The sequence below is a fragment of the Periophthalmus magnuspinnatus genome, chromosome 9, assembly GCF_009829125.3.
Source record: "Periophthalmus magnuspinnatus isolate fPerMag1 chromosome 9, fPerMag1.2.pri, whole genome shotgun sequence".
NCBI lineage: Eukaryota > Metazoa > Chordata > Actinopteri > Gobiiformes > Gobiidae > Periophthalmus > Periophthalmus magnuspinnatus.
The window spans coordinates 25,721,771-25,748,976 of NC_047134.1; the positions used below are offsets into that span (position 1 = coordinate 25,721,771).

Here is a 27,206-nt window from a genome sequence, read left to right on the forward strand (position 1 = left end):
AAACTCTTTTCACCGAGGGCCATACCTTGAAAAATATTCGACCCTGAGGGCCACAGACCAGTGGTGAATACAGTGGATAATTCAGATGGGTGCATTTAACATACTTTAAATAAGGCTTGAAATATTAATATTAGGTCTGTATGACAATGCAATGTGATGTTATTTAGATTATATTGGTAGGATTCCTTAAATTTGCCATATAAAGTACTGATTATGATCAATTGGGCCAGTTCAACTGAAATAAAAATTGGTCTGAGGGCCACATTTCGCCCCTGGGCCATAGTTTGGACACCCTTGATTTATGCTATATTTTGACATAGATTGTTACTAATAGCAACTATAGAAGGTCAAAAGTCAAAGTTCACCAACTAGATATGAAAGTTGTGAAATGACATCTTCATTAATCCAGCTGTGTATCAGGGTTGTCCTTGAGCCTCTGTTATCTGGTCCAGTTCAGATTTTCTTTCTCTAGAGAGAAAAGCAGTGCAAAAACAGTACAAATGGTAACTTCTGAATTATGAAGTGATGTAGAAGTGTTTGTGGTACACTGTAAAAATCTTATACATAGTTTATTGGGCTTATTAATTGTGTTTTAAGAACAGTCATGTAAAACAGATCCTCATTAGAGATACAAACTGGGGTGTGAGTGACGATTGCAGCTATTACCATTTTAAATTGTTCTTAAAATCCAATATAAAAATATGTTTGGCATATATAATAGCATTTATATGTTTTCTTTCCACATGGGGTGACAGTAGCACACAGTAGTGTTTGTCCACTGATACGAAGGTTGGGGGTTTGAATCTGCGTACACTGGTGTAAGAATGTGTGTGAATGGGTGAGTGGTTCCTTGAGGTAAAGCGCTTTGAGTGTCTGGAAGGTGGAAAAGCGCTATATAAAAAAGTGACCATTTGGTATTTTTGGCAGCCAGTTACAATCAGCACAAACTTGATATTCACCTTTTACTGCTACTACTATTACTACTACCTACTAATAATAATAATACATAGCACATAGAGCTTTTCACGACACTCAAAGATGCTTCACACAGTTCAAGACAAAACACAAATTAACAAAACAGATACAAAAGGAGATGCAAATATTTGAAGGCAGTTTTGAACAGGTGAGTTTTCAGGGCGGTTTTCCTGCTCGTGTTAGCAACAGCTTTGATTGACAGCGTTGCTAAGTGCCCACCCTCTGCCAAACCAGCCGGCGGGAAGGGTTGTTACCTTTAACAGCTTCACTCCAGATTGGCTCTCTGGTTGCTATGATACTCACAGTCAGAATTCCTAATATGGAATTTGGCTCCAAATTCGCCCCTATAACCACTAGCCTCGATGAGCTTCATTTGACTGGAGCCAAATGCTATGGGCGACATGACGCTCAGTTAGTCCAATTCTTTATACAGTCTTTGGTACTTTCAAACATAAACATATTCTTTACCCTATAACTTTCATCTTCTGTCATATTGTTCCATAATCTCCAGTGTTATCAGATGTATGAAATAGCCTATATCCCTCCTCATTTAGTCCTTTTATCTTTGTGAAATCTCATCTCCGAGTTCAGACAAAGCCCCCTATGGCGTTTGATGTGTCATATAGAGACGCAGAAGTGGCTCAGGGTCTAATGACTTTCCTGCCCTTGTGGGGAGTGTGTGTTTAAACCTGTTTGAACCTGCTGTTCTCTCAGATGTGGAAAGTACCCCATGAAACAGTAAGGTATAGTGTTGAAGATGAGTATAGCTACTGCAGAGCTACTGTGCACCAGGGAGAGGTTTGATTTTCACTTTAGTTTTAGTTTCAAAGAAATTGTCAAGTTTTAGTCAAGACTGTGTTGTTATAATAATTATTAATTAGTTTTAGTTGATAAAAAAAGATAATATAATAGAGTATAACTATTTTAGTATATTGTTGTTAAATAAATTGAAATAGCCCAAGAGTTGGAGTCATGTGTTTTTTCTCTTTTTGGCAGAACTTTATCTCCCACATTTGTATGAGTTTGTATTAGGGATGCACCAATCCAATACCGGTATCAGATATTGGTGCTGATACTGAAAAAAATGCTGGATCAGATATCGATTTTCAAATATCGGTTCAGTTGATATCCTGGTTGGGCATATGAATCAATGTAATAAGACTGTTTACCGCTCACAGGACCTGAAAAGTCTCATAATGTTTGAACTTTTATTTACACAAAGCTGTTCTTTAGTTACTTGAGAGATACATAACAGCTATGTTTGGATAAGTTATTTTAATGTTTGTTTTAAGTAAATAAGTGCTGTTTTCAGTCTCTGCTCTGGTATCGGTTGATATCGGGTATCGGCAGATGAAGCCATAGTAAAGAAATCGGTATCGTAACTAGAAAAGCTGGATCGCTGCATCTCTAGTTTGTATATGGTCTGGTTTCGGCCTATGGAATTGAAAAGCAGCACACACTCCTGTTGTTCCTTCTGTCGCTGAAGTATCTATCAAAGAAGGAAGTATCTGTACTTTTACTCCTAGTTTTGAGCACTATAGTTACTTTTTGATTACATTTTTCCATCAGCAAAAATATTACACACACAAACTACAACAAACTTATTAGTTGCAATAGGTAAGGTAACAAAGTACAAGTAGTAAAGTACTGTACTAAGTAGAATTTCTAGGTACACTGCACTTTACTTAAGTACATTTTACAGTACATGTTTTTTACTTTCTACTCTACACTACATTTTTGAATAGGACTGCAAAATCAGTAGTAACTCTTTATATGGTTTGAGGGATTATTTTTACCATGTTCGTGGTGACATTCTGACTAAAGTTAAAATAAATACACAAAATTCACAAGAAAAATTAAGAAATTGATTTGTATTGTTACTGAGAACCAAAACATTTAACACTTTAACAAATTAACAATGCGTGTGTGAAATACTTTTACTTTTTATTGTTTTTATGTTTTTAACTTGTTCTGTGCAGTGTCTTTGGGTGTTTTGAAAGGAGCTTATATTTAAAATGTATTATTCTTATTATTATTCAAGTACAGTTTTAAACGGGAACTTAAATACTTTTACCTATGTAGATTTTTTCATGTGATACTTTTACTTTTACATTAGTTACTTTTCATGTCTGTATTTGTACTTTTACTTAAGTAACAATATTGAGTACTACTTCTACCACTGATGAGCTGACAAAACGAACACTGCTAACACATAGTACACATACTAACTCAGTGGTTTTGCTCCAGACGTGATCTGAAACACAGTGAGCCCCTGTACATGTGTGAGCATGTCTGTAACATGTGGGGGGCACTTGTACTAGAAACTATTGGCTAATGTTTGCATGTAAAATGTATTCCAGATCTACCCTTATGCAACCAATGATGTTTTCAATATATACGTGAAATGTGAAGTCATGAAGCATGAGAAAAGAATGAGAGATGCACATTGTTCTGGTAAGGGCTGGAATAACAGAAGGCAATATTTAAAAAAAGGCTTTACTCTAAACATTTAACTATGATTAATAGCAACAGTAGCTCAGTTGGTAGAGTGTTGGTTATGTCAAGAGTAAGATTTGAAACAACAATCACTGGTTGAGCGGTCAAATCCACTGACCAACAGGTTGGCGGTGCGATTCCAGCTCCCACAGATAAATGCTGTTGTTGTATCCTTGGGCAAGACACTTAACCCACCTCACCTCCAGTGTCTGTGTACACCGGTGTATGAATGTGTGTGTGAATGGGTGAGTGGTTCCTTGATGTAAAGTGTTTTCTGTGGAAAAGCGCGATATAAAAATGTGACCGTTCACCATTTACCATAATTAAAAAACAACACGTTAGAACCAGCAAAGTCTTGACATAATTGGACATTGAGACTGATCCAATGTAACAGCCCTTGTTATAATGAAGACTCTAAGCACTACACTGTGAGCTGCTGTGTCCTCATGTAATTTCCCTTGGCGATTGATGAAGTTTGTCTAAGTCTCAGTATAAGTCGGCAGAAATAACAGATATACAGTCCAGCATTCAGGAAATAAGTGTTATGTTTAAAAACATTTTAAAATATTTATTTATGTACTTATTTATTCATTCATTTCATTAATAAAATATAACTCCTAACATGCATATTTTTGCGGAGGGTTCAAAACAGTGACATTTTTCCATCTTAAGTTAAAGGTCCCATATTACACAAAATTGACTCGCATGAGCTTTAAGCCATATTTTAATGTTGTTACCTCCTCAAAAACATACCTGGAGTTGTGTTTTGTTTGATTCACACATGATTCAATAACCCTTTATTTTTAGTCTGTGTGCCTTGTGATGTCATGAGGAGGTACTTTTCCAGTTAACAGCTACATTTTAGTTCAGTCAAGATTGGCAAATCCAGGTCTGAAATGATCCAAATGATTCTAGTGAAGGTGTATGGAGTTTACAAACACAGTGGAGCACTTCCTGTATTACCACATGACATCACAAAATAGAGCAGAGTGTTTTCAGTTTGAATGAAGTCAGCCTAAATATGCAGGGTTTGTGTGTTAAACATGTGTGAATGAAACAAAACTCAACTCCAGGTCTGTTTGTGATGAGGAAACAGCATTATAACATAAATGAGAAAATAGGGTAATATGGGCCCTTTAAATGCACATACCGTATTTTCCGCACTATAAGGCGCATCGGAATATAAGGTGCACTTTAAATGAATGGCCTATTTTAAAACAGTTTTCATATATAGGGCGCACCGCATCATAAGGCGCATAGAATATAAACTACTGTAGTAGCTGGGGTTGTGTTATGCATCCACGAGATAGAGCTGTGCTAAGGGGAATGTCAACAAAACAGTCAGATAGGTCAGTCAGTCAAACTTTATTAATAGAATATGAAGTGAGCTAATGAGAATAGCTCACTTTTTCAGTTCATTCCTCATTCACGAATCCGTCGAATTCTTCCTCTTCAGTGTCTGAGTTGAACAGTTGGGCAAGTTCAGTGACAATTCCTGCCTTCGTGAAAGCTCGGACCACAGTTGAGACTGATATCAGCCCAGGCATCCGCAATCCATTGGCAGATTGTGGCGTATGTCGCCCGGCGCTGACTCCCCGTCTCCCCGTTATTACTGCTATTGCTTCGGCGACGCCTCCTGACTACAGGTGTCATAATTGACCAATATTGATCCATATATAAGGCGCATCGGATTATAAGGCGCACTGTGGTTTTTTGAGAAAATTAAAGGCTTTTAGGTGCGCCTTATAGTGCGGAAAATACGGTAATACAAATCACATTGGACATTTTGGCTGCTTTTGAAGTACCATGACATCAACTCCATCTGGCCCCCCGGTTCACTGCTCACTCAGAGGCAGGTGGACTGTGCCCTCCAGTCGTTTTACTGAGGCGGGGTCTCGGGGTGGGACCCTTTGACTCCCACAGCTCCGTTTGTTTCTTCACTGCTGGGTTATAAAGTAGGGGAAAGCCCATATGAAGTCTATGAGCCCATAAAACAGGCCTTTAATTTGCCAGAGCACAGCCTGGAGCTAGCACTAGCATTAGCCTCTTGTTTTCCTGGTTCTGTCGTGACCCCACAGGCTACACTGATCCAGGCAGAGGAAATCTTTTATGAGTGGAGCTTGTAACACAGGGATATGGACTACAAATACTGCACACATGGAAGAAATATTTTTTATGGGGATGCCTTTCTATGTCTTGAGGCGTTTAAGTTCAGGCTAAGGAGACTGAAGGAGACCTATTCTGCAAAATCAACTTTTTAGCGCTTTTAGTCATGTTGTAATAGTTTTCACTTCTCATTTACCCTCTTGAAGTTGGACTTGGGGCGATGTGTACATGATCTTTATTCTTCTGCATTAAAGACATCAATTTGAATTTCTTAATCAGTGATGAATGTAGGATTGAGCAACCCGGAAATCAGCTGACTTCTTATCTGTATATTTGTTTTTTGGTGACTTTTATGTGAAGCACTTTGGTCAGCTGAGTTGTTTTTAAATGTGCTATTTAAATAAACCTGAACTGCATTTCACATGTAGACAAAAAGTAATTGAAAGTAAATACAACTCTATGTTTTAAGAGCTGGGGAAAGACCTTTCACAATAATGACTGATTGATTTTAAAGAGGAGGTGTTATGAAAAATTGATTTTTTTAAATAGCTTTCAACCATGTTATAACATTGTTCCATTATCAAGAACATGCCTGAAGAGGTTTTAGATGTCATCCATGCATGTTTGAGTAATTTAGCAATCTCTCCTAGGCCCTATTCAAACTCTCCTTACAATTAGCAGTAAGAATCTTCCAATGCTCTGCCCAAAACCTTTCATCACACACAACAATTCTCATTAATATACAAAAAACATGATGCAAAACTGCACACAGCAACTTCACAAACCTGGTGCAATGTGCAGTAGCTTCATTAGTGGGATACGTGCTGACTGTGTTGTGATATCGCTCTGAAGGGGGAGTGACTTCGCATGTAGAACTAACTGTGGTGCCTCAGAGTAAAACTTATAAAACAGGTTCATATGTTATTTTCGACAAATGTAATAGCATTTTCAAAACAATAAAAGGTAAAACAGTGACCTAAATATGTTACATGTTAACAGTTAATGCCCCATAGAAGTAAAATACCCCCTCTTTAAAATATTTATTAATTTGTTGTAACTCTGAGTACATACAAGTCTGTGCGTATACGGTTACATCATTTTTATGCCAATGCTTCAGGCCAAGTCTCAAGCAAAGTAATTGATGACATTTTTCAGTGTTTAAAGTGGAATGTGTTCTATTGAAAAGAGAAAAGGAATGATTGTAGGCCAACATTTCTTCAATGCCAAACCTGATCTAATCCTTCTGCAAACAGCACCTAATACAAAAGCCAATTCAGTACCTCGTGATTAGCTGCACAAAAGGAATTCATTTCTCAAATACTTTTAGATATAACTCTATCAAAGTCTATAAACTTTGTTCTACTATTGAAACAAGCAAATTTGGAGCAGCAACACAGAGTCAAAAACACAGTTAAAAATGTATAAAGATATGTTTGTAATCGATTGATTTAATTCAGACTTTAATACTAGTTCAAATGATAACATTGGTTCTCTCATTTTAACTGGCACTGTTGTATAACGCATATGGTACGACTGAACGATTTGGGGGAAAAATCAAATTGCGATATTTCTGACAAGCATTGTGGTTACGATTAGATTTGCAAATAATGTTTTTAAATGGTAAATGTCCACCTTTTTCTATAGTGCTTTCCACCTTCAAAGAACCACTCACCCATTCACACACATTCATACATCAGTGTACGCAGACTCGGGGGTGAGGAAGTGTCTTGCCCAAGGACACATCGACAGCATTCATCTGTGGGAGCTGGAATCCTACCACCAACCATCTTAACCAATGTTGTTTTATGTCGAGAGAGTGATTCAAACCGACAACTTTCGTATCACTGGACAAACAAATGAGCTACTGTCCCGATGCATATTATGATAGAATTCAGTTCAAAGTTCACATTTTAAATTAATCCAGAAGAATTGACAAAAAGGCTGAAATCTGAACTGACAAACTAATACAAGAATCACATTTTAGAACAAGTTTGTACAGGGTTAGCAGTTTTTATGCAGAATAAGAGTATTTGTGGGGGAAATGATGGTACTTCAAAAACTGCACCCTTTGCGATTTTGCTAATTGCGTCCATTCAGATTTCAATTGTGATTCATCTTGCAGGCCTAGCATACAGGGCTTTTAACCCAAGGTAATTTGTCTGGATATAAGAAAAAAAAACGAAAAAAAAAACTGATTCTTTATTTGCTATTTTACTTACCTCTCCTGCTTCCTGATATGTTGGTGAATCATTACTCCCATAGTGATAAGCACGGAGGAAAATCCAATGGCACCAAGTATGAAACTCAATGGGTTATCTGGAAAACAAAAACAACAAGACTGATTATGGCTGATTTTAAAGTCAGACTTAAGACAACATGTCCTCTCTCTTGGGGCTGTATTCAATTTAAGTCATTACAGTTAGAATAACAATATGGTTCTACACAGTTTTGTTTCTAATCATACATATTGGGGGACAGTAGTTCAGTTGGTAGAGTGTTTGTCCACTCCTCAAAGATCTCCACTGGTTTCCCATCTCCCAGTGTATCCAATTCAATCTCCTCACCATTGTGTACAAGTCCCTTCATAACCCGGCCCCCACATACCGCTCTGAGCTCCTCCACCACCTCGCACCCACCCACGCTAACTCTGGTCAGCTGATGCCAACCTCCTGTCTCTCCCCATCAGGATTAAACATAAGATCTGGGGGGACAGGGCCTTCTCCGCTGTTGCCCTCACCCTCTGGAACTCTCTGCCCAAACACATCAGAGACTCATCCACACTCAACAGATTCAAAACAGACAGAAAATCCACCTGTTCAAAACTGCCTTAAAATAACTCCATCTCCTTTTGTGTCTGTTTTGTTTATTTGTGTTTAGTCTTGAACTGTGTGAAGCGTCTTTGAGTGTCATGACAAGCATTATACAAGTGTTATGTATTCTTCTTCTTTTTTCTTCTTATTTCTTCTTCTTATTTCTTTCTTCTTCTTCTTCTTCTTCTTGGCTGGCCTGGGAACGCCTTGGGGTCCCACTGCAGGAGCTTTGGGAAGTGTCTGGGGTGGGGGAGGTCTTAGAATCCCTGCTTAAACTGCTGCTCCGCAACCCGGCCCTGTACAAGCGGAAGAAGATGGATGGACTATAACTGCCATGGCAAAGGAGTGGGCGAGTATGACAAAAATTAATCTCTCTCTTTTTTATGAGCTCAAAAACAATATTTAGTTTCTATTATGGCAGTTGAGAAATGGGATGGGATTAAATGTGCTGGACTGTATCACAGTATCACATAAAACATGAAAGGATTATAAGTCTAACCACTAAATATCACTTTACACTTGTTGGGAGGATTATTCAGCAAGGTTTTAATTTTCATAAACCTTTTCTGGAGCCTTTTCCAGAACGATGATTGCAGTCTTATTCATTTTTACAAATATTTCACAACTCTACTATTGTGCTTGTGTCTGCTATCTAGCTACAACACCTGCAGATCATTATGTTATAATTTGCACAATTTAAAACACAATAAGAATCTAAAATGACTTCCGCGTTAGAAAACTGCGGTGCCGACTAGGAACTGATGACGGAGTAAAAACCATCACAACAAAGAGCTGTGTAGTTGTCGGCCTCTACTATAGATAGCTGCAGATTACACGAAGGAGCAGTGGATTTTTTCCCCCATTTGTACCAAAATGACTGCGTGACATTGTCAAATCCTACATGTATCACAAATAAATAAAATAAAACTGAACAATCAACTAAGTATGTCACAGTGAGTGTATGCTGGTGGCGGTGAAACAGTGATTGATGGGCAATATGGCATCTTGATTTATATATGGTGTGAGATAGGTGATTTGGGAGTTAATCTACTTAGTTTTCTAGTATGTTTCTGTTGAAGTAATTGATTTTGAATGAACTCCTGCGCAGTTGTGAGTGCTGTTTGAGTGAGATACGTGTTAAGATCATAACTGGGCATCTCTTTTGTCTTCTTTATTCAGCTACAGCCGCAACTATGAGATCAGTTATTCTTTACGAGAGCAGATATTGGCACACAAACTTCAAATTGGAAGAACTCAAAGGGAAATAACAACACGGTTCTTCCCCATACATTCTTGGCACTGTAGATTAAGCACACCTGTCCCATGCTCTGTTTACATTTATCACCAAGAGGATTAAAGGTCAGGTACATAACACAGACATACTCATTTATCATAAAGACGTGACCTAATATGGCCTACAGTTAACAAGCGATTCCCAGCTGTTTCTATAGTGATGAAATAGCATAGAACCACTGGGGTCTTGGCAAGATGTCTGAACCTTTTTGCAATATATTGGACTATTCAAACGGCGACTGAGCCAGATTTGTGTCTATAAAGTCACAGGATAGAAAGGTAATTTATAGCAGAAGCCTGTCAAACGTATAGTGTTTGCTAATTGCTTATAAAAAATCCAAAGACTAGCAGTAAAGAGTCATTGTTTTGGGATTTTCAGTTGAATTGTCCTATATTACAACACTGCCGGGTTATTGGGAATGCATAGATGTTGTTGGCGTCGTAAGAGCGCCTCACAGCCTAAATTTTCTGTATAGGCTTGGCATGTTTTCAATATGTCTGGCAGGTTTCTTTTGGGTGCTCCAATTTCTCAGGCCAGCCTAAAACACCCAGGTAAGTACTCCTGACCGAGATGATGTAAGGATGGTCAGGTGTGATGGGTCAGTCTCAGATCACATGGTTCTGACCTGTGGGGTGCCACAGGGGTCAATCCTGGGACCCCTTTTGTTTAATTTCTACATGCTGCCTTTAGGCCAGTTAATACGCAGCAATAATGTGTCCTACCACAACTATGCAGATGACACTCAGGAAACAATGTTATAACATAGATAAGAAAACAGCGTAATATGGGCCCTTTAACCATGATTAACCACAACACTGACATATGGTGGAGGACTCCTTAAAATGTGTGTCACTCAATCTAAATAGGGTTGTACCTACATTAAACAAAGAGCATTTAACCCTGAACTTGCATGATTTGGATATCCCTGTGGTATTGTACTTTTAAGTAAACTAATATCTCAGCGTCTATCTGCTGAATCATTGCTTTTTCAAATATTTATTTCACAGCTTCAAAAGGGAATACAACCTTCGGGATTCCTGTTGAGAGATTTCACTTGACAACGCTGATAGAATCTTGCATTTTCTTCATAGTAACAGTATTTATTTCACAACACACTACTGTTGTCATCGAATATTATGTCTTGTCGGATTCTGAAGTATTCCTGGAATGTATCAGCCAAGTCTTCACTTTAAATACTCAGCTGAATTAGAGACTGCGACACAAAATTAGGACGTAATGTACAAATTTTTGTATTATGTTAAAGGTGGACTATATAACTTTTCTGACAGCTGCTTCAGATGTCATTTCTTTGCCTGGAATGTTCCACAATATGACATTAAGTTTACCTACCTATCTTGCATGAATTCAATTGTAGATTTTTATTATGGCAAAAATACCTTGAAAAAAACTGATTGTTACTGTGAACAGGGTAACCAGTCCACAGATCTGACCTGTAAATTGCACTGGCATCATTATCTGCTTGTCTACATGGCGACAGGTAAGTTTAGTGTCATACTGTGGAATATTACAAGCAAAAATACCTTGAAAAAAAAGACTATTACTGATAGCCAGACCACAGATCTGACCTGGAAATTGTGTTGGTGTCGTTATTTGCCTGTCTCCAAAGCAACAGATATGTTTAGTGTCATACTGTGGAACATTATAAGCAAAAATAAATAATAATTTAGCAGGTAAACACTCCACAGATCTGACCTGTAAATTGTGTTAGTGTCATTGTCAGCTTGTCTCCATGGCAACAAGGAAGTTTAGTGTCACATTGTGGAACATTACAGACAAAAATACATTGAAAAAATTGATTGTTACTCTTAGCCACTCTACAGATCTGACCTGTAAATTGCTTTGGTGTCATTATCTGTCTCCATAGTGACAGATATGTTTAGTGTCATACTGTGGAACATTACAAGCAAAAAAATAACACCTCCATGGAAAGAAGCGGGTGGCAGAACTTCGGTCAGAAAAGTGATTTTATTTGCAGGCACATTCCCCGGACTTTATGATTTTCAAAGAGCTCCTGTAAATCATCGCCACAAAAGGAAAGGCCACATGGAGCTGACGACATTTTAGAAAAAAAATTATACCAGACAAAAAGACAAGATTAAACCAACAAAACTGCTGCAAAACTCACGCTCAGCATCTGAACAGAGAGCCGCCTTCAGTCACTAAACTAGACCAAAGTAGACACTTATATTTGAACAACGTGCTTGAAGGTTTACAGATGCCCTTGGTTCATTTCATCTCTTCTTTTCTGCAGCCAACCTGTATTTAGCTCGCACTCCAGTGACTCTCGGGCTCGGCTATCTCTAGAGAACTCTCAGAACAAGACTATGGACAGAAAATGAAAGAAGCTTTTTATCTTGCGTTGCACGTTACATTGAAAATGGCCATCACCTCATCATCTCACTCACTCCTCCATCTGTCACTTCTTCCTTTCCTTCATCACTTTATTCAGCTCTGTGAAGCTAGTTTATTAAAGTTTTTTGATAGCAATATTGAGGTCACACTTACGTAATTTGACATAAATGTGTTAAAACTGTCCTGCTCACACTTTGGCTCAGGTTCTGGAAGTAAAATTACCATAAAATTTTTCCCATAGACTTTTGGAATAATTCAAACATTACGAGTTCAAAGAGATCGCAGAGGCTAAGCAGCTACGTGCTAACTAATATCTATAATGCACTTATTTTAAGTCCAAAAAGCACATTTAACTCACAAGATTCTGTGAAGTATTTTAATAACTCAACAGTTTATAAAGACTCAAAAACTGATTTTTTTTTAAAATGATCGGTTATTCAGAAAGTCTAGTTTCAGAACTGGGGACGGACCATCACTGTTGAGCTGCATTGGTTCAAGTATATTAGCACTATAGGGAATGAACTTGAAAAAGAAGTTAAAGTTAAATGCAGAGATGTTACTTTGTTTTCATCCTGGTGTTGAAGATTTTGTTTACACAGCGATTTCTGTGGTTCCACCTTAACAAATATAAGCCAAAGGTCAGTAAGTTATAATGGTAGTACTGATGATTCATGTTTAGTAAAACTCCTGTTTTCATTGCAGTTTACAATTAGTTTTTGCAAATTGTCAGAAACTTGGTTTAGTTTGATCATTTCATTCAAACATGTATCTCAACAAGGGAGGAGGTGGAAACATCATTTAGAACATTTGTCATCAGTTCACACAGTTCTCAGGCTCAGAACATTTGACACAGGTGTCATTCACAAACACACATGATCAGTGAATTCACCCTGTGTTTTCAACACTACAGGTCTGTTCTCACGCACTAAAAGGCTTTGGCCCAAACTCTGTCACTTTCAATATAGAAACTCAAACAGAACAGCAAAAAACTGCAAAGGATTTCACACGTGTCAAACAGGGAGCGGGGCTCAGCAGAGCAGTGTGAATGTGCCTGTGTAAAGACGTCCTGCACATAGTATACTGTGTTTACAGTGAGATGTGTAAATGTCACATCACGTACAGCAAAAGCAGCACTGATGTATTTGATAGTCTGGAATTTCCCCACTGTGGGACTAATAAAGGCATATCTTAAGATCTTCCAGTTTCATCATAAATAGTCTACAAAATACAATACACATACAAAATGTTGTGATTGGTAATGTGTACCTTTATTTTTTAATTATATATATATTTTTTACAAAATACAACGCAAGTATGAACCCCAATTTCAGACTGCAGTAAAACAGTGATTCTCTGTGTATCTCTAAGGGTAAAACTAAAGCTTCTGAGCTGCACTGTCATGTGACTGAATGAGCTCATAAAAACACATTTGAGAGTTTTGATGGTAAAACTTGTTTTTGGGGGAGGACTGAACAGTTATGAATGTAAAACTGAATTTTACTCAGAAGAAATTTTGTTTTGGATAACTAAAATTCTGTTTTGGAACTGTTTTCTACCAAGAAATGTGCCAAAGCAATAGAAAAAAAATGTAAAGGTTGCATTGTGTAACTTATCCTTTCTTTATTTCTCTGCCTGGAATCTTCCATAGTATGGCATTAAAGTTATCTGCTTTACATTTATTCAATCAACAATAACTTGAAAACATGCATTGTTACTGTGAGTGGACTCGCCTCTCAACAGATCTGAGCTGTAACTTAGCCTGGTGATGTCACCTGCTTGACCCCAGGGAATAGTGTGGAACAATTCAGGCAAAACATCTCCATAGAGACAGGCAGTCTACCTGAAAAGTTACATAGTGCACATTTAATTAACACAACTTGGGTCATGAGGCTGGTGGGTCAACAATATGGAATTTTCATTCATTTCATTTATCTTAATTTATACAGGGACAGTCCAATGAGAACACCAGACTTTCTTTTTCATGAGCGTCTTATTGTAATACAGAACAATACAAACAAAAACAAACAAGATAAAACTGCGTAGGTCCATTTAAAACATTAAAAACAGGAGCAGGTGCGAGTATAAATGTTTATCACCAGATTATTAAAGTGCATTAGTGGCTCCAATGTCTCCAGTTTTGCATTATCCTTCTAGTTCTACATCTGGTGATGGCCAACCTACTTTTTCATAGATCCGGATAAACATGAAGCATTATGGGATGCTATTAATATTATACTACTTTAAGGACATGACGTATACTTTGGGTGTTGTTTTCCATATTGGGCTGTGACAGAGCAGCGCAGCCATAAACCTGATATAAGTTTCCCATAGTTAACATCAAAAACAGATCAAGGATGTGTGTTGAAGCCACACCCTCATTCAATTTTACACTCTCTTGAGTCTGGCCAAAGATATTAACATTGATCATCTGAACTCACCGCGCCCCTGTCACAACACAAGGTCATAAAAATGTTCATTGACAACTATTGCAGTTCATTCAAATCAATCTTGTAGGTGGAGCCTGGTTAAAGGGACTCCCGTAACCTTGTTAACGGCAAAGGTTTTATATAAAGAACGGGATCCATGTCATAAATTGGACGACGAAAAGGAATCCACCATGTTTATCGCAAGCAGGCAAAACATCTATAGATATTCACGAGTCAAAACGATATTAAAAGAGCCGTGGAACAAACAGCTGCTGAAAACTTTTGGATGAAAGCAGACTCAAGTTGTTAGCAAAACTTATAATCTTGGTTGGATTAAAACCATAGACTGCACTGTATGTATAAATGGACACAGCTAATGTGCTAGCCACTTCATTCCAAATAGGAAGGGATCATGGGCATGCTTCCGGCTCCATCAACACTGGGTCCAATTCTCTTTAAACTGAAACACTGTCACTCCTCTCTCTGTAACTGCTGCAGTGAACCTCGTCATTTTGGTCTTAAAATGTTCATATTAACACACTCTACGTAATTCTAGTGGGTTTTTTTCACTATTTTGTCCGTTAATCAAGATAATAACAGACAAATCAGGTGGCTTTTTTTCCCGAGGTCGCTTCAGCTCGTGTTAGCAACAGGTTTGATTGACGGCGTTGCTAAGCACCCTGCCAAACCAGCAGTGTGGGCGGGAAGGGGCATTACCTTCAACAGCCTGGCTCCTGATTGGCTCTTTGGTTGCTATGATACTCGCAATTGGAACTTGGATTCAAATTCACCCCGTAACTGCAAACTTCGATGAACTTCATTTGACTGGAGCTGAATGCTGTGGGTGACGTCACACTCACTTAGTTCACTTTATGATTAAAACTTGTTGGAAAATCATTCTATGTAGAGCTAGGCAATAAATCATCTTAAAAATAGTATTGAAATTGCACTTTTGAATGTATACAAAATTAAATGACGGGGCTCATTGCAGCAGTTACAGAGAGAAGAAGAGTCAAAGGAGCCTGAAGCATGCACGTGAGCAGTTCCTATTTGGAACACAGCGGCTAGCAGGTTAGCTATGTCCATCTATATATACAGTCTATAGACGTAACATTATTCAAGTCTCATGCTACTTTTTACTATTAAATGCCTTGAAAAGACCTTAGTGCAAATCATTACTGTCATAATACTAAAAATTAAGATTTAATTTAAAGTAGGCTTACTTATTAACAGTTATTTCTTCATGTAGTCTGCAATGAAATGGAGCAATGGATCATGGTCTATGTAGTTACATCTGTTTTTTAGCTGATGCTGGAACAAAACAATGCCTTTAAGCAAGACCTTGTAATCCAGTTTATTGTGACAGCCCATAAACTGTATAAAGAAGTGGACTTAGTGAATGTGACGTCATCCATAGTGTTCATCTTCAGTCAAATGAAGCTCCACGAGGCTAGCAGCTATGGGGCGAATTTGGAGCTGAGTTTTATATTTGGAATTCTGACCACAAGTATCGTAACAACCAAAGAGCCAACCCGGAGCAGGGCTGTTGAATTTAACACCCCTTCCCGCCCGCACTGCTGGTTTAGCAGGGAGCTGTCAATCAAACCTGTTGCTAACGCTAGTGGGAGTGACCTCAGGGAAAGAAGTTATTAATGTTCATATCTTGATTTATGGACAAAAGTAGCAAAATAAAAATACCAGGATCATATACAGTGGGTTAATACGAACATTGTAATACCAAATGATGAGCCTGACAGCAGCATTTACAAAAAGAGGGGCGACAGTTTGCTAATGTAAAGTGAATTGGAGCCAGAGTCGATAGAGCCGGAAGCGCGCCCATGATCACTTCCTATTTGGAACGCGGCGGCTAGGAAGTTAGCTATGTCCATTTATATATACAGTCTATGTGACAACCTTAACATTATTGTAAGACACTTGAAAATATGAGATCGCAGTATTTCAGTTTTTTATTCATCCCTCGTAACAAATAGAGAAAAAGGGAGGGGCATGTTACAGTTTGTACCTGTAAAAGTAAGTACCAAAAGTATCACCTGTAAAGACAGAAGCATTTCGTTTAAGTCCCAAGTCTTAGTCCATTTTATCAAGTCAAGTCTCATGTCATCAAAATAATGACTCAAGTCTGACTCAAGTCCATGTCACGGCTTGTATGTCCCACCTCTGGTATATTGAAATTGAAAGGGAAACTCACCCTCTGCGCTTGACCTACCCCTCCCTGCTTTTTGTGCAAATTTCAAAAATACAATGAATAATGGCCCACCCCAAATTCTGAGTTCAGAAGAAAACAGTGATTTTTTTGAGTAATTCTGGTCTATAGTCTTTAGTTAAGATCTCCGACAAGGCCGAGGGTCACTGAGGAAAATGACAGAGGTAACACCTGCTGCAGACCGCCTCCGGGCATGTTGTTAGCTGTTAGCGCTAATTTGGCTAATGAGAGAGTAAAAGGGGAAAAGTGTGATATCAGCCGCAAAGGACAAGAGCTGCACTTTGAACAACTTTTAATTACCTTTACTAGTAAGAGTGTTTAATGAGAATTCTCAAACGAAAATCATTTGTAAAAGTGTCACTGGGCAATTTTCTGTTGATTTAATTTTAAAACTACAACATTTTTGTTTGAAGGGCACACTTTGGGGTCATTTCTGTAAAATAAAATCAGTATGAAAGAAGAGACAGAAAGACAGTGTTTCAAATTATCTTCAAAGAGCCTGTCTTCTGTCAGTCAAAGCGTGTGATTGTATCATATTCAAATTTTGTGTTGTGTGTTAACAATTATATCACAATAATGATTCAAGTTGCTGATAGTTTACAATGTTATGGATATTAATAATTATAATTTTAATATTATGGATATGTTCCATTTTTAAACAACTTGTATATAATTGTACTTTGTAGCAGAGAACATTATGGATAAGCAGGCCCATTGACAGAAAATTGGGGGCCCGGGGCAAAAAGCCTCACATGGCCCCCCTCTAATATAAATTAATAGGATGAAGGTTCAATTCTGGGCCCTAAGACCCTGGGACCTGCGACAGCAGACCCCTTTGTCCCCCCCTCAACTCCCCTGTGGATAAGTAGCTTGACATTCTTTTGATATAATGTTGATTATCTTTGTTGGCGATTCTCACGATTATATAAAATGGCCCACAAACAATTATTCTTTACCCTTTTTTATCATGATAAACAATATTACGGTTTATTGTCTCATCTCTACACAGGCACAAATTTTCCTTTTTTTTAAGGTTTAAATAAAATTATTAAAAATATTGTTGTGGTGGGGTCAGTTTTTATTATATTTTTGAATAGCTTCATTAATTCAAACACTAACAGCTGCCAGTTGAAAGAACTTCTGAGCCACAACCTTAATATGGCAAATTTGTGAACCCATTTAAGTAATAATCTGGTTTACAGTTGTGGGATTTCTGTTTGTTTTTTTATTTCAACCATTCATAGGTTTAAACTTCCTACTGTATGCGATATCTTAAGGATGTTTCACCATTCAAAAGATATCATATTTTGCTTTAAATTGTTAATTACTATGGCAATTTTTTTCATCATTTTGAAACCCATAGATCAGAAAGATGGATAAAATGATGCAATGATGACTCAACTGCAAACATCTATGGCCCCAAAACCGTCCCCTGAGCCCAGACACCACGCCTGGTGTTTTGTGTCTCACATTTTCTCTTTGCTTTTTGCACTGTCTATATTTAGCAAAGAGGAGGAGGATTTAAGCATTTACAAGAAGAAGCAGCTGTGGAGCGGAGTGCATCACAAAGAAACGCAACTATACAATAAACAGTTATAGTGTCTGTCTCTGAAATAAAAGCTTGTGACTGAGAGAGATAAGATAATGCCGCTAATAAAAGTACATTTACACAGGGCCACAAAGTGAGTGGTGACATTCATGTGCATAAACCGGCTACGTTTGATTGTGTGCAGCTGTGCAGAGTGACTCACATGTGCAACGGAGGGAAAATACTGTAATTATTATTATAGAAAAGATGGAGGACTGGGAGCCAAAGGCAAATGGTCGAATGTTCGTGGTTTGAATCCGGCTCTCGACATAGACATTATTGGTAGAGCTGTCAGATTCAAGTTCCCACAAATGAACGCTGCTGTTGTTGTGTCTTTGGGCAAGACACTTAACCCCCTTGCCCCCGGTGTATGAATGTGTGTGAGAATGGGTGAGTGGGTGAACAGCCTGAAAGGTGGAAAAGTGCTATATAAAAATGTGACCGTTTACCATTTAGTTGCATTTTGTACATTTTTCTTGCATTCACTTTAACAGTGTCAAGAACTTCAAATAATTCATGGATTTAATTTTTAAGCACATGGGTATTTGAACTATGCAGGAGATGGTAGAACAGGAAACACTGCCATCTGTAGGCAAGAGACTATAACTACATTAAAGCCCAGAGCCCAGTTGTACTTTTCTTTGTAATGGAGGTAATGATCAAATATTTAATCAAACCTTTTCTCTCTTGTCAATATCAGTATTTAAAGATGCACTATGTAACTCTTTTGGTGAATTGTCTGCCACCTGGTTGTCTCCATGGAGATGGTATTGCTTTGTGTAGAAGGTTCCATAGTATGCCATTAATCTTATTTATCTCCAAGCCACAAGGCCAAGTTATATGTCAGATTTGTGGAATGGCAACAACACAGTTAAATTACATGTTTCTCAATGCATTTTCAAGGAATAAAATATCTCTTATTGAATTGATCAAACTAGAAGAAATTAATGCCATACTATGGAACATTCCAGGCGAAGCAATGACATCTATATGGAGCAAAGCAGGTAGAAAATTCTGCCACCAGTGACAGAGCACCCTTAAATAAAACCTGTTTTTTAATACAGTCACCTGAAAATGCATATTTGCTATATGGTATTATGCAGAACAGTTGTTCATTAAAGACCTATTGTGCTGGTGTCTACTCTATAGTTATGATCAATGACACTAGGATCTAGGATCATCATGTTATAATTTGCATATTTTAAACCACAATATTAATCTAATGAGAGAAACAAGTCCGCCGTCCTGCCATGTTGCCCAATGAGAGCTGCAGATCACACTAGCAGATTTTTTAAAATTTTACCAAAATGACTGCGCAACGCTATCAAATCCTACGTGTGGCTTCTGGAAAATAATAATAATAAAGCTTGCTGAAACATGCATGAATCACATCAAAAACAACCTTGACAAGAAAACAACTATAACTGCTCTATAAAAGCTCTAAAATGTCGATTCTGTAGAATAGGTCTGCTTTAAATATAAAATAAAATTTCACCATAACGTCTAAGCTCGAATCTGTGCTGGGATGATGAAATAACTTTCTATTCAGTCCTGATTCACCATCAGGTATCAGGTATGAAATCACTCTTTTCAAAATATTCCCCAAACCAGTCAAACTAACCTGATATGCAGTTGGGCCGCTGTCCTGTCCATGTCCCCTCCTCCAAACACATACACTCTGTAGATCCATACAGCCCATAGCCCGGGTCACAGGTGAAACTCAGCCTGTCCCCCTTCAGGTAATGAGTACCATTCTTTCGGCCATTTTTAGGTGTTGGGAGCCAGCCACATGAAGACACTAAAATAAAAAAATAATAATAATTTGATAATAATGACATGTTAAATTGTTTTATTTTAGACAAGTAAAGGTGAATGTCAATGAAGCATGAATGATCTTAGAAATGTTTTGCTATAGCATAATAGGAAAGTACATTTATTTACATTAATTTAATAAGTGCTCAAAAGTCAGTGGGATAATTATAATATATATGTGATATTATGGTTATAATTTTTGGGGATGGTGAACTAATAGTAATAGGCACTGTATGTACTGGTAGTTATTATGGTAGTTATTTTGATCTTTTGCACTTTGGATATCGATTCACTCGATATCCAAACATTCCAGTAAATCGAGTGATATTTGGGAGACGATATCCGATAGACCAAATTTTTCAGTATCAGCGCAGATATAGCCACTTTTTAGGGTTTAAAACGTAAGCACTAAGAGCATTTTTTTCCTGTATGACTGTATTTATAGCTATTTGGTCATAATCAAATGCATTCAACTGGACATGATTTAACTATAATTTTTAATATATATTCATAAGTAAACCAACCTTTAACCTGAATAATGAATAAACATTACAATTACAATCAAAATTTGGTGCCTAAACTAAATTTCAACTGAGATGTTGTGATTTATGTTTTAAAACAAGACTTTAACACTGACAGCGCGAACATTACCATTTGGAAGATACAAAAACCCCATTCATTTCAGAACATGTTTGTAGATGTATAAACGATATGGTCAGCAGGCATTTCTACATAAAACATGATATTTGGTTTTCATTTGTCATGTAACTGACCTTACCTGGTTTCAAGTCTTTAACGAGCTCGAGGTGGCGGTGTAAAGCCCTGAGCGTTGTATTTCCCACAGCCAGGCTGCGTGTGAGGAGTGTATCGTATTCACAGAAGTGCGCTCCATCTCCAGAGCACAGTGTCCGCATACTCGTCACCAGGGGGTCACCGGGGTCCTCGGGCGGGGACAGGACAGGGACAAAAGCTGGTCTGTCAGCTGCAGGAGAGTGATAAGTCTCCAGAAGATACGAGGAGTCATACGTGAAGAGGGAGGATGTCTGTGAAATTTTCCCTATGAACAAATATTAAAACAATCTGATAAAGGCAGGTACATTTATTGAGCTGTTGAAACTGTTATATTGGTAGCACTGGTGGCAATAGGTCGGCTTCTTCTAGGTATAATCGTAGTTAGTCTTTTTAGGTCCTGCATTGCACAAAATGGACTCTTGTGAGCTTTAAGCCATGTTATAACGTTGTTAGCTCATCAAATCATACCTGGAGTTGTGTTTTGTTTCATTCACACATGTTTGAGTAATCATTTATTATTAGTCTGTCTACATCTCCAAAGCTCAAAATGTTCTCTTTCTTCTTGTCATGTCATGAAGTGGAGGTTTTCAAGTTAACAGCTGCCTTTTACCTTTAGTTCAGTAGAAATTGGCAATTCCAGGGCTGAAATTATCCAGATTCTAGTGAAGGTGTATGGAGTTTAAAAACACAGTGGAGCACTTCCTGTACTACCACATGACACCACAATGTGGAACAGAGTGTTTTCAGTTTGAGACAAGAACTCAGCCTGAATCTGCAAGGTTTGTGTGTTAAATGTGTGAATGAGGCAAAACACAACTCCAGGTACGTTTGTGATGAGGAAACAACATTATAACATAGATCAGAAAATGGTGTAATAAGAATCTAAATTTGAATGGGAGCAATGACAACTGTTATGCCTTTGTAGAGGTTTGAACATAATCATAGTTTGGACACATTCTCTCATCCAGTGTTTTTTCTTTATTTTTACTACTTTCTACATTTTACATACATGCAAAAGACATCAAATATATGAAGCAAGCTATATGGAATTATGTAACAAAAATAAAAGTTAAAGAACTCTACGTTAAAAAACAAACAAACGGTATTATACATTTAAATCCTCAAAGTAGCCACCCTTTTGCACGCTAGCTAGCTCACTTTGTCTCAAAGTAAGACAACATAAAAATAACAACCTATTAAAATTCAAATTAAGATTCAGCCGATTATTTTTATACATAGAATACTTCAGTTTGTGGTGTTTTAATATTTTTTATGTCTCAAAATTTGCATTAGCATTAGCGTTAGCATTGAGACGCAAACATCTTTCGTTCTAAGCAGAGACATGTCCTGTATTCAGACATATGCATTTTATTTGTGTAGTATTTAACATGTTGTCAGTGACATCCACCCGCAGCTCCCTGTCTTATCTTGAAATATTTATTTATTTTAGTGTGACTCGGCAAAACCTCATAGAGATAAAATTGGACAGGACGTAGTGATGCTAACAGTGAGGTTGCTGGGGGCAATTGTACTGATAAAATCTGTTCTATCGTGAGAAAACAACCAGAAGTACTAGTAAATCTTTTGACTGGCTGTTGCGAAAGTTAAACAAGTTTATATGAGGACAGTTATTTAGTTTAATACTCACAGTCTTCTCCAAATTTGAAGATATTCTCTGGAGTGAGAGAAGCTGAGGAGAGGACTTCTCCAGACGGGGTCATGAGGTCATCAGAGGGGTCAGAGTTCATCACACCGAGGAGGCCTTTGGTTTGATTTGCGAACACCAATGGTAACAACACAGTCGCTGCCATCATTTCTTCATTCAAACGGACTTCTACACCAACCCCACAGGAAAACATCACCCGAACATACTGAGGACTGGGCGTAAACACAAACAACCCTAAAATAAAGAGGGATTTTAAATATCTGAAATGCAAAGAGTCAGCGTTTGCGTCTCTTTTTAAAGCCGTACTATGCAATTAATGAGGTTGAGGATCTGCCACCTGCTTGTCTCCAAGAAGATAATACTGCTTTGTCCAGAATGTTCCACAATATGACATTAAAGATACTATATTATGCAAAATTGACTCTTGTGAGCTTTAAGCCGTGTTATAATATTGCTACTTCATCAAAAACAAACCTGGAGTTGTGTTTTGTTTCATTCACAGATATTTGAGTAACCGTTAATTACTAGTCTGTCTGCATCTCCAAAGATCAAAATGCTCTGTTTCACATTGTGATGTCATGTAGAGGTAGTTTTCAAGTTAACAGCTACTTTTTACCTTTTAATCAGCAGAAATGGTCAATTCCAGGCCTGAAATCATCCAAATGATTCTAGTGAAGGTGTATAGAGTTTAAAAACACACCGGAGCACTTCCTGTATCACCACATGACATCACAAGGTGGAACTGAATGTTTTCTGTTTGAAATAAGAGCTTAGTCTAAATATGCAGGGCGTGTGTGTTCAACATGTGTGAATGAAACAAAACACAACTCTAGGTATGTTTATGATCAGGATGGTGTCCTCTGATCCCCATGAAGCCATATATGTTTAATGCCATACTGTGGAACATCCTAGGCAAAGCAATAACATCCCTGTGGAGACAAGCAGTAACATAATGCACCAAAATACCTTTATATTTTAAACAAATACAGTGGTATTTTCACTATGTATATAGTTTTAAGCAACATTAAAATAAATAAATAAATAAATAAATAAATAAATAAATAAATAAATAAATAAATAAATAAATAAATAAATAAATAAATAAATAAATAAATAAAAAAACGTGTATGTTTCTCTGACAGTGTGTGTTCATACCGTGCAGGACCATCCATGTTTGTTCATTAAGAGGTAGAATCTTCTGGTTCCTCAACACTTGTAGATGGTTCTGCATCTGACGAACTTCAACAGTATCAGAGGAGGCCTCCCTCATGGCCACTGAGGAGAGCTGTGTGGCATAGGCTGAAGAACCTAAACAACAAAAATAATTATGAATAGAGATTATCTGGTTAATCAGTGATAGTGTTTTTTCAATATATTCTTAATAATTTTAGAAGCAAAGTTAAATCAGTTCAATATGTACTCTGAAAAAGTAAACCTAAAAAGTGCTTTTGAATCTGGCTAATATGATTTATGGCATTAACTTAACATTAAATTACAGACAGTAGCTCAGCTGATAGAGTGTTTGTCCACTGATACAAAGGTTGGGGGTTTGAATCCCACTCTTGACATAAACATCATTAGTTGAGTGAGTCCAGATCCACTGACTGATTCTGCACAGATGAATACTGTCGTTGTACCCTGGTGTATGAATGAGTGTGTGAATGGGTGAGTGGTTCCGTGATGTAATGTGCTTTGAGTGTTTTGAAGTTGGAAATGTGCTATATAAAAATATTTCATAAAGCTGATCACATGCCTCATGAATGGCAAAGTATTAGACAAGATAATTAAGGATAAACTCAATTGTTCCGTTTCTTCTCACAATAATCATGACTGTAAAATTTGATGTTGTGAAATTCCTACTTATGAATCATTGTAATCCCTCTGTATTATTCTGTAATGATCCAGATACTTGTCTCTAATGGGCTAATGAGAACAATGTTTATGACATCTACAGTCACTTGGCCAAAGGAGATTAGGTCATGGTTTGGCAGAGAGTCACTCCCATAAAGCTGACATCTGCTCCCCTTCTCGCTCCAATCATTCATATAACACAAAAGTCAAACAAAGACACATGGGACTGTAGTGCACTGTGAATGGGGCATGGTCTGATTATTATTTTATAGGAAAAGGCAAAATGTAAATGCAAAAATGTATTCTTGAATTTATTTAATAAGCACGACCAGTTCCAGCCTGCTGTATTTGGGTGTGAAGACTTAAAATAACTCTTTCTTTACCACACAGACTGTTGTGGTAAAGAAAGAGCTGAGTCAAAATGCAGAGCTCTCAATTTATCAGTCAATCGACCCTCATCTATGGTCATGAGCTTTGGGTAATGACTGAAAGGACAAGATCACGGATACAACCGGTCGAAATGAGTTTCCTCCGCAGTGGGGCTGGGCGCATCTTTAAAGATGGAGTGAGGAGCTCAGTCACACGGGAGGAGCTCGGAGTAGAGCCACTGCTCCTTCATGTGGAGAGGAGCAGCTGAGGTCCCTAGAGAGGTTTTTTGGGCATGTCCAACCTGGGGAAGACCTAGGACACGCTGGAGGGACTATGTCTCTTGGCTGACCTGGGAACTCATTGGGGTCCCACTGGAGGAGCTGGAGGGCGCGTCTGCTGAGGCAGCAGTTTAAGCAGGCACTCCCAGCAACCCGGCCCCAGATACGTAGAGGAAAATGGATGGATGGACTTTAAAAAGTAGACATAGGTGAGTTGTATTTTAAATAATAGGTCTGATTGAGTGGGCATTCAAAGCTCAAATGGCTTTTAGTGGCTCTCAACTGCTTTGCAAGTTTTACAATAAATTTAAAAATATTTGGCTCAAGTATATTTTACAGTAGATACTTTTTACTTTTACTTCACTACAATTGAGAGCAGGTATCTGTACTTTCTACTCCACAAAATTTTTGAACTGGACTGAATATTTATCATATGATTTGAGTTTTTTTAAAATCATGTTTGTGGTAACATCCTGACTAAAGTTTTCGAGTACAAGGTTCGGCTTTAATCAAACAAAAATAAATACACAAAATTCATAAGAAACATTAAGAAACTGAGTCATATTGTTACTGTTGACCAAAATATGTGAAAAAATATATGTCATGTAATACTTTTACTTGAGTAACTTTTTACCTCTGTATTTGTACTTTTACTTAAGTAACTGAGTACTTTTGAATTTAATTTTCATCTCAGTGACAGGTCAGTGACATCAGTCCACTCACCATTTTGAAGTTTCACTTTTTCAGTTCTGGCCTGAATGTGCAGTTCATTATGTGGAGACAAAACCAGGCTGTACTCTCCTTCACCGTTGAAAGTGTAGTTGAATCCATCGAATGTAATGAAATGTGGGTCTCCAAGGACAACAGCTGTAAAGCATTCAGAAAGACTGCACTGAATACAAAATCATACACAGATTAAGTTAAGTGTCAGGAGCAAGCTTCACTGTGTATGATATTGTTTTTCTATTCTTCACCATAAATACAACTTATGAAAACAGGAGAGACTGTCTCTCAGCTCGGAACACCTTGGGGTCCCACCGGAGGAGCCGGAGGAAGTGTCTGGGAGACAGAAGTCTGGGTGTCGCTGCTGTGTAGGAAAATGAATGGATGCATGGAAAACGGTGGAGTTTTGTTTTGAAAATGTTGTAAAAACCTTTGTAAACTGACTCCATTGTTATATGAGGATTAAAACAATTATGTGAAGGATACAACAAGAAAAGTGAGTATGAGTAATAATAAACCTGAAAATGATTAACACATTCTTGCCTGCATGTGGTGGTTGGTAGCGTCGACATCCACTAGAGGGCCTATTCTTCAGATATATGGGACAACTGTCTGACCAAACGCAGCAGTAGAAAAAACTCATGACGTCATAGAGCCAGTGGGAGTAGCCTGGAACCCGCGGGGGCTTTCCATAAGGAGGAGCCCCCCAGTCGTGAGCTTTGTCAGGGGTACTTCCACCAGCTGAGTCCCCTGTCAGCACAAGATTACCACTGTGGTCATAGCAGCACTGCTGGCCAGCTCCATATGTCGGACTGTGAATATGACAAACAGGGAGTTTTACAAAATATATAATAAAAGTACATATTTAAATGAAAGGGTTTTGTCAGTTTTATTACCTGGCTTGGACTGATCTGACACAGTGGACACAACCTGGGTGATAAGTGCAAACACTGCCTGTCTCGATGTTACAACTATAGTCAGTCTGAAAGAGCAGAAAATAGTGTCTTAAGTGTTGATATCACAGATAGCTTCTTCACAAAAACAAAACGATAATAAAACATTGTATTTTGATCTATAAGACGATAGTGTCATATTGTGACTTAGTTCTTCTCTGTTTAATGCAGCACTAGGCTTAACATTGACATGTTCAACACCATTATACTCTGAACAGTGATGGGAAGAACATTTTGAAAATGTATTTTGTATATGGGCCAACCAGAGTACTGTATTCTGAATACTTAGACTACTTTTACATCAAGTCACATTTAAATTATAGGGTAAAGACATACCACAGGATTAAAAACAACTTTATATTTGTATCATTGTTTCCTATCCCTAACTGGAGATTGAAAAATCACACCTGCGTATTACCTGTGCAGTTTGAAGCCTAAATTACATGATGAAATACCATAATGTATTCCTT

The 27,206-nt window shown here is 37.8% G+C and overlaps 1 protein-coding gene across 1 annotated transcript in view; it reads right to left on the minus strand.

Annotated features, from left to right (window-relative positions):
• Positions 1-309: 309 nt before the first annotated feature.
• The window catches only part of susd2 (sushi domain containing 2), a 29,264-nt gene continuing 2,367 nt past the window's right edge, over positions 310-27,206 (minus strand). The window contains exons 6-14 of the mRNA XM_033972576.2: positions 26,680-26,765; positions 26,327-26,595; positions 25,784-25,927; positions 23,718-23,870; positions 22,545-22,796; positions 20,883-21,161; positions 19,914-20,090; positions 7,797-7,893; positions 310-468 (exon numbers count right to left, since the gene is read on the minus strand). Of these exons, the coding sequence (XP_033828467.2) occupies positions 417-468; positions 7,797-7,893; positions 19,914-20,090; positions 20,883-21,161; positions 22,545-22,796; positions 23,718-23,870; positions 25,784-25,927; positions 26,327-26,595; positions 26,680-26,765 (1,509 nt within the window). The 3' untranslated portion in view covers positions 310-416. The remainder of the gene's footprint in view (positions 469-7,796; positions 7,894-19,913; positions 20,091-20,882; positions 21,162-22,544; positions 22,797-23,717; positions 23,871-25,783; positions 25,928-26,326; positions 26,596-26,679; positions 26,766-27,206) is intronic.